Below are 9,344 nucleotides of genomic sequence, written 5' to 3'. Positions count from 1 at the left end.
TCAACTTTCATAATAAGCAGATTATACAGAATGAAAGAAATAAGTTATTAAATAAAACATATCGAACAATATGAACTGCGTTAAAATTCCTTAGTAATATACGTCAGAATATATGCTAAACACATTATATATAATAAAAATATATTAAATTTATAGTTTATGTCTGGCAATTTTGCAATTTTATAGATAAACGTGGCAATATCGATTTTTTTTTCTCGCATTCCTTCCGTAGCTTCAGATCCGCTGGTGAAACAGTACACCCTCTATGTCCGGAACGAAGCATTTTAGGACATAAATTTATACGAACCTTTTTACTTACTTTTATCTGCAGAACATGCTGCTGAAGTTTCCTGAATACAATTCGGACCATCCTGTATACAAAAATATGAGCTACGAAGTATATATCACAGACAGAACAAAATGCATCCTAATCTATATTCTGATAATCTAACTAGACATTGAACAAAATTAACGTTTGTGTTCTTTTTTTTTGTAAAATGTAAGTAGTTAAAAAAATAACTTTTAAGATAAAATCTACAGGATGCATCTAAATAACTTGATGTGCCGGTAATTTCAATATGAATTTTCCTTTTTGAAGTAAATGTCAGCCCATTTTTTCTTTAACAAATATATCATTATTTAATTAAAAACCTCACTAAATTCGAAATTTTAATCTTTTTGAACACTGATTTATATACATGCATGAGAATTCTAAATAAGGGAATTGCTATTACAGCTAATGGATATAAAAAAAAACATACATGCAATTTTTTAATTTATGTTTTATTTCAAAAATCGTTTAAGCAGTGTGGTCATAACCTCAAAAGTAAATAAGTCAGTGTTAAAACCCTACTAACAATTTTGAATAATATTTAATCGGTAAAAGTTCAATGCAAATTTATACAAGCGCATATAAGATTGATGTACTACACCTAACACAATACAAAATTAGGTCTATTTGAATACATACAAATAAAAAAAAAAGAAACATGAAACAGTGTATTTACAAAATATAATAATATAAGAAAGAATGTGATTGAGAGATAAAAATGTTTTGGAGATAGAAATATAATGATATTAAGTAATAGTTCAGAAATTGACTTGCTCTGTGTGATATTCTTGTCTTCTTACCCAAACTACTGGTATGACAGGTACCAAATAGGTGGGTCTTGGTTGTGCAGGGGACGGATGATCACTAATGCTTACCTATAACAAGCCAGAAAAAAATATGTTAATAAAAATGTAATCAACAAAAAAAATACATAAAATAAATATCAAAATTAAACAATTACGTACAAGCAGAGATCATAAAGAATATAACCGATACCAAATAAACTTTTAGATACGTCATCGAAGGCGCATTTATTAAATTAATTGGTGTCAACACATATTCGGCACCGGGCTGACTAACCGGAATTTAAATTTCCCGCTGGGAAATCAGGTGGTAGCCCTGAAAAAAATTAAAATTTAAAAAAAAATCATCCATTTACTTTTAGTGTATTGCCATTTTCACCAATCGTGTAACTTTTTTATTTATAAAGATTTTCACATACTGTCTGCGAAGAAAACATAGCAGAAATATGTTTTGAAAATTTCTAATGGATTTCGAGATATCGATTTTTGATTTAAGAGTTCTAATAGCGCGACCACTGTCGAACACGAACTCAATTCCACTTATTTTTACCAAAAGTACAAGTGTTTCTAACTTGCACTTAGAAATTTACAAGCTATAGGAAAAATTACAACGACTCGTTAATAAATAAACAAATAATGTATCACTAGACGTAATTAAATCGTGAAGCTGAATATATGATGTACACTATCTATAATTTTAAGTACTGATTTGGTACTGATTGGGACGACCGGTCGACCGCGACGAATCTGCTATATCCGCTTCCACGTCTCTTGCAATGTGCACAGTTTCTCGGTTTATTTCATACGTTTGGCAACGTTTTTACTGTTCTCTCTTTGTTCAATACATTATAAAAGCATTGTACTCTTCTTACATACGGAAATCTCGACCCAAGACCTCTTAGTATATTATTCTGTCTAATAAAATAATTCTCATAACCTTCAGCAATAAAATATGAAAAAACTACTGACAAAGAAATAAAAAACACAATTTTATTTATTTCTTTAACTATAACACTACAAAAGATCACTTTGTTATACTCTTCAGTTAAACACTTGCGGGCGAGATAAGAGACCCCGAACAATAATTTAAAATTAGCCTTTTTTCGTCAGGCACGAATAAAAAAGATGGTGGCAGAGGTCACAGTCCGGCCACGTCCATTAATCTTTCCGAGATATTTACGAAATATCCGATATCGGAGCATGTTTTTGATCGGCGGGGTAGTTTTTGCCATCGAAACGTAGCAAAGGCCCAAGCGCAAGACGTTAGCAGATACGCCCTTATTTAATTCTGGGGATGATTAATTTGATCCGCTACTGTTTTTCTTTAATTTTTTTAATAAGTAAAAATTGAGAAGATTATCCGTTCTACAGCAGCAGTCCGATTGCTTCAGTGAGACTGACAGGTAAGAGGACGTGTTGATAAGTAGTTGCAATATTATGAAAAATTTTCTACTTGGATTGCTAATTACTAGAAAAGAAATTCCCCCAGCAAATAAAAGTTCTAGTAATTTGTTCCTTGCAACAATTTCCTGTCAATTTTTTTCTAGAATCTTTTTAATAGCAATTTTTTCCTAGTAACTTTTCTTTAGTATTTTTTTGAGTACCTAATTATTATCCTTGTGATTTTTTCCTAGGATTTTTTTCTAGCAATTTTTTTCTTAGCCATTTTTCCTAGTAATTTTCCCCAGCAATTTTTTCTTGACATTTTTTCCTACTCTACTTGGATTGCTAAAAGTTGCCAAGAAAAAAAATGCTAGGAAGAAAGTTGCCAGGAAAGAATTGCTAGAAAAAAATGCTAGGCAAAGAATTACTGGGAAAAACTTACTAGAAAAAAAATACTAAGAAGAATGCTAAAAAAATCGCCAGAAAAAATTGCTAGGCGGAAAATGATAAGAAAAATGCTAGAAAGAAATTGCTAGGAAAAATTGTTAAAAAAATTACTAGAAAAAAATTTGGCAAAAAAAAATTGCTCGAAAAATTGCTAGAAAAAATGCTAGGCTAAGAATTACTGAGAAAAAATCACTAGAAAAAATTGCCTAGAAAAAATATCTAGGTAAAAAAATTGTTGGGAAAAAATTGCTAGGAAAGAGTACTGGGAAAAAATTGCTAAAAAATCCTTAGGAAAAATTGTCTAGAAAGAATATCTAGGCAAAAAAATGCTAAAAAAATTGTTGGAAAAAAATTGCTAGGAAAGAGTACTTGAAGAAAAAAATTGCTAAAAAAAATCACTCGGAAAATTTGCCTAGAAAGAATATCTATGCAAAAAAAATGCTAAAAAAATTGGGAAAAAATGGCTAGGAAACAGTACTGCGAAAAAAATGCTAAAAAAATTCCTAGGAAAAATTGCCTAGAAAGAATATCTAGGCAAAAAAATGCTAAAAAAATTGTTGGAAAAAAATTACTAGGAAAGAGTACTTGAAGAAAAAAATTGCTAAAAAAATCACTAGAAAAATTTGCCTAGAAAGAATATCTAGACAAAAAAATGCTAAAAAAATTGTTGGAAAAAAATTACTAGAAAAGAGTACTCGAAGATAAAATTGCTAAAAAAATCACTAGGAAAATTTGCCTAGAAAGAATATCTAGGCAAAAAAATGCAAAAAAAATTGTTGGGAAAAAATTGCTAGGAAAGAGTATTGGGAAAAAATTGCTAAAAAATCCCTAGGAAAAATTGCCTAGAAAGAATATCTAGGCAAAAAATTCTTGGGAAAAAAATGCTAGGAAAAAGACTACTTGAAGGAAATTACATTATTAAGATTATTAAGTGATACTTTCATATAAGTAATAGTATTTTGGTGGCATGAGAATGATTCAACTGGGAACTTCCTATCCCATTTATAGGAACCATATTCAAATATCCTATCCCGTGTGGGTTCGTTTTCTATTAGTTCGCATTTAAAAAAGGACAATAATTCATATGACCGAAACGCTGTGTAAATATTTCAAGTTAAAAAAAAGTATCAGTCTCGGTGTTAGCGAAAAATTCTTGTTATATTTTTCTTTGTTACTTACAGTTTTATTAACAAGCTACTAAGGTCTGTTCTACACTATTTTCACTCTTTGAATTTTTCAAGAATTCCCTAATCATTTTTTCTAAACCCATAAACATTTCTACAATATTTTTTCAAAACCCTGTCCAAAGCACGTTACATTTTAATTTTTATCTGAAAAACTCCATCAAGCTTAACTAAAAAAAACGAATCCTGTCACAGCCTAAAACCGAAACTCTTCATCCCTTTATTTCATGTCTCGAGTGCCCCACGCACTCGACACCGAAAAAAGGGTTATTAGCGGAATAGCAACCCCCCTTCCTACCATGCAAACGCATACAGAACGTATAACACCACCACCGGCGCCCCAAGGGCTGACAAAAGATGATGACGGGAGTGGAAAAAAATCCGTAACGTCGCGTCGCGTCTTTTGAATTTTTATGCACACGTTTCATCCCATTGTTTCCGGCCGTGTGAGAATGTGTGCGTGCGTCTGCAAGGGCTGTAGGTGCAGGCAGAATAGGCCCTTTGATTTCTCTGAAGCAGATGAAGGGAGAGGGAGGAGGATTTTAGGCGAAAAATACTAGACTGGAGTGTTTTGGCTGGTTGGAAACAGGAAGGAGATGCGAGGAAAGGGAGTACTTAAGGGAGAAAGCAAATAGACGCTAATCACGTCGATCCTTTTGATGAGGAAGTTGAACGGGGATGTAAAAAAGGGGAGTTTTATATAGCGAGACATCTGTCAACTAAATACACTGAGAAGAAGAAAAGCGGTCTTTTACGCTGGGGTTATTTCAAACCATTTTCAAACATCAAAGTTCAAAATTGGGAAATAATACCTTAAAACATTAAAACACAAACATAATTTACACTTTCACATCACAAATAAACTTTTAACATGGAATATCTCAGAGCACTTCATATTCAGTTGCCATCATCATTGATTTTCTAGTGGGTCAATTCTATATTAGTATGGGATGATGTGCGTGCTCTAAATACATTTGGAGAATGTTACGTTAGCCTGCCTAATGGCTAAACTTCTACAGTGCTGCAAAAGTAGTTTCAGAAATGGCCACAGAACAGTGTGTGTCCAAAAAAATCCTTATGGGTTTTTCGCCACTGCACTGCAAGAAAAATCTACAAAATAAAATAGTTATTTTTTTTGTAAACACTTCTGGCGTTAAACCTAAACGGACGCTGCTTGTCAGAAGTTGTGTTTACAGTAATAAAAATTTGCCTAACAAAGAAAAAAATGCTTAACGTTTCGGAAAGTTTTCTCTTTCCGTCGTCGGAAGCAAAAAAATATAAAGAATCAAGAAAAAAAACTATTTAAAATATTTAAATTGAACTATTCGAGAACACTTTACTTTTTAAAACAGATACGTCTACAAGAAATCGTTGACGTTCTGTTAAAATGACATTATATTAAGTTAAACTTCAAAATTAACAATTACTACCTGATAATTACTTAATAAGGTAAAACCAAAGAGCCCAAATTTTCTGTATGATTATTTTTAAATTTCACGTATGTTATGTTTATTTATGTAATGTTCTTTAAAATCAAAGAAGCGATTGCCATACATTACTAACATCTAACATCTACAGATGCATGAGTAATACATTTATTTTTATTAGATTGAATTAAAAAAGGCTCTTTTCTTTTTCTTTTAGAGGCTATCGCTTCTTTCATTATAATTTTGGCGTTATTAAAATTTATTCTGTGCCCTGTGTCCCATGAATGCTGACAAATCTTAGATTTGTGAAAATCTCCCTTTCTTAAATAATCTTTATGTTCTTTAATTCTAACATTTAAGGGTCTAGATGTTTCACCAATGTAAAATTTATCGCATTCGCAGGGTATTTGGTATATTACATTTTTTTGTATTATTTCCCAATTTTGCACTTTGATGTTTGAAAATGGTTTAAAATAGCGTAAAAATGTACTATACCAAATACCCTGCCAATGCGATAAATTTTACATTGGTGAAACATCTAGACCCTTAAATGTTAGAATTAAAGAACATAAAGATTATTTAAGAAAGGGAGATTTTCACAAATCTAAGATTTGTCAGCATTCATGGGACACAGGGCTCAGAATAAATTTTAATAACGCCAAAATTATAATGAAAGAAGCGATAGCCTCTAAAAGAAAAATAAAAGAGGCTTTTTTAATTCAATCTAATAAAAATAAATGTATTGCTCATGCATCTGTAGATGTTAGATGTTAGTAATGTATGGCAATCGCTTCTTTGATTTTAAAGAACATTACATAAATAAACATAACATACGTGAAATTTAAAAATAATCATACAGAAAATTTGGGCTCTTTGGTTTTACCTTATTAAGTAATTATCAGGTAGTAATTGTTAATTTTGAAGTTTAACTTAATATAATGTCATTTTAACAGAACGTCAACGATTTCTTGTAGACGTATCTGTTTTAAAAAGTAAAGTGTTCTCGAATAGTTCAATTTAAATATTTTAAATAGTTTTTTTTTTCTTGATTCTTTATATTTTTTTTGCTTCCGACGACGGAAAGAAAAAACTTTTCGAAACGTTAAGCATTTTTTTCTTTGTTAGGCAAATTTTTATTACTGTAAACACATCTTCTGACAAGCAGCGTCCGTTTAGGTTTAATGCAAAAGTGTTTACAAAAAAATAACTATTTTATTTTGTAGATTTTTCTTGCAGTGCAGTGGCGAAAAACCCATAAGGATTTTTTTGAATAGATGAATCCGCCACATAGGTATAGACATTTTTTAACAGTGTGTGGCTAACCAATCTCGTGGATGATGGCAAAATTTATCAGGTTAGTTCGAGGCTGGAAAAACATTTTAAGTTAGTAGGACAAACTACTTCATAATCGGATCATAAGGTAGGAAAACTGTCGAAACTTTAAAGGAAGTACTAACAGGGAATGCCAATTTTTTTCCTACCAATTTTTTCTTAACAACTTTTTTCTTAGGGATTTTTTCTTAGCAATTTTTTTCCTAGCAATTTTTTTTCTAGCAATTTTTTCCTAACAATGTTTTTCCCGGAAATTTTTAGTAATTTTTTCTGATTTTTTTCTAGCAATTTATTTCAGCAATTTTTTTCATAGCAATTTGTTTCCTAGTGATTTTTTGCTAGCAATTTTTTCCTGACAATATTTTTCCCGGCAATTTTTAGAAATTTTTTTCTATCTATTTTTTCTTACCAGTTTTTTCTTCCAAAAGAGGACCACAATAGAACTGTAAAAGTCGCAGGACTTACGACCGAGAAAAATGAAAGATTTTTCTTGATTTAAGTAAGAACAGTCAGATTGTCACGGGTTTTTAACAGGGACCGTCTCCTCAATGAACACCTCTTTATACTGAAGCCAAGAAACAACGACGAATGCAGATTCTGTGGAGAAAATGGGAAAATACCAGAACACCTCATCACTGAGTATCCCGAGACGACAACCAATCGTGCTATAGACTTTAGTACGACTAATATCTGAGACAGAGAACTAACCTCTGTAAAAATGTCTCAGAGAGTGGCTTTTGTCAACTCAAGAAAGGGGTACACAATAGATCTATACGGTCGCGGTGGTTAACTTTACCTGTCTTATATTACAGTTGAGGATTGAACGTTTGGTGTTACAACAGCAAAATTAAACACTAATTCACCACAATACACCAAAACACTTTACTGACACTGGACGCGCGTTTCGCTAACCATGTTAGCATCATCAGCAGATGATTAAAACTTTTAGTTAGCATTTAGTAAAAAATAGCAAAAGCCACCTCAAAGGAAATCTAATCTACACCACTTCTACAACATTTTAATTTTCGCCATCTTCAAGAAATAATTCTCACCAAAAGCACGCGTGGACTTGAATAAAATACACTCTACAAACAGCCACGTTTTATTGTTTTCGAAAATCTACCCTCCCCCAAGATTGTATGGCCCTCTGCCCTTTACAGAAAGGTCAATATTCTTATTAGGGGTTTCTTAAGGTCCTCCGTAGGCCGATTTATAGGGGAGGAAATTCGAGACCCAAACTGGCGGTTTTATTGACAAAAAGTTCGCCACCCCCTCGCCCCCAAAACCTTTATTCCTTATAAGTCGCTAAGCAAGGGTGCGGGATCGAAATAGAATGTTGGCAAATTATGGAGGTCATTTGTCGTGGGTCTATTTTTGGCTCTATATTGACTCGTAAAAAAAAGAAAAATTTAGGTGGGGATATTTTCTGGATATATATTAAATTTGAATATTATAGGCTCACAATTTTGATATAATTATTTATGATTTGTTATTAAAAAATGTAAAAGTAAAGTAACTTATTTTCTGTTAACGTCTCCTAATCTGGACTGAGCCTACTTTGTTTACGCGGAATCCGAACCATCATGGTCGTCCGCCATGTCATTGTCAATGGTGAGTGTCTAAGTCGACTCTTACGAGATATGCGTTATCATCCGGCGTGAATGAGCAGTATGTATGTGCCAATGCAGAATGTAGAATGAGTAAGAGGGAGGGGGTAATCACTGCGACCTTAAACGTCTGCTCCCTTTCCTTGAGTCATCACACAGTCTATATTCCATCATGCCCCTGTTGTAGAGGGGACAGGGTATTTCCCATCCTCCTCTGACAACAGTTCTTCCTCCGAGGGTACACACCCTTCCACGGTTAGAGTTGGAGTCATCACACAGTCGAGGAGCTTGGAACTCGTGAGGTTAGGTTAGAGAATAGGAGGCTGGAGAATCTGTCTCCATTTTCTCCACCTCTTTAATTTGGTCTCTCCTTAGACCTGATACCGGTGTGTATGTGCCAATAGATTTTACATTCTTGCCATGGAAAAACAGCCCAACAAAGTTTCTAGACGGTCACCCGCCCATCTAGTCGCATCGTTTAACGTCGCTTCACTTCGGTGATCTATCGGGAATCCGTGCCAAGAAAAGAGTATTCAAGCGGTTATGGTATTTCAATAGCCAACTAGTATAACTGTAACACTGATGTTGGATTCTATCCGAGCTATTTTTTAACAGCAATTTGTTCATAGCAACTGTTTCTTGGCAAATATTTTTCTACCTGCAAAATTTTTTTCTATTACTTTTTCCTAGCAGATTTTTCCTAGCTAATTTTTCTATAAGCCTTTTTTGAGAATTATTACCTTAGCAATTTTTTTCATGGAGTTTTTTCCTATTAATTTTTTTTAATAATCTTTTTCTAAGCAATTTTTTCCTAGCAACTTTTTCCTGAT

The 9,344-nt window shown here is 32.7% G+C and overlaps 1 protein-coding gene across 1 annotated transcript in view; it reads right to left on the bottom strand.

Moving 5' to 3' along the window:
• Nucleotides 1-786: 786 nt before the first annotated feature.
• LOC115880128 overlaps nt 787-9,344 on the bottom strand; it is a gene marked incomplete at its 5' end in the record, with an annotated part of 106,837 nt that continues 98,279 nt past the window's right edge. The window contains one exon of the mRNA XM_030897258.1: nt 787-1,206. Within this exon, the coding sequence (XP_030753118.1) occupies nt 1,090-1,206 (117 nt within the window). The remainder of the gene's footprint in view (nt 1,207-9,344) is intronic.

This window comes from Sitophilus oryzae, unplaced genomic scaffold (assembly GCF_002938485.1).
Source record: "Sitophilus oryzae breed Bouriz unplaced genomic scaffold, Soryzae_2.0 scaffold_1615_pilon_pilon, whole genome shotgun sequence".
In the NCBI taxonomy this organism is placed as follows: domain Eukaryota; kingdom Metazoa; phylum Arthropoda; class Insecta; order Coleoptera; family Curculionidae; genus Sitophilus; species Sitophilus oryzae.
Note: the sequence above shows the minus strand (reverse complement) of the source record. Positions and strands in the feature narration are given on the sequence as shown.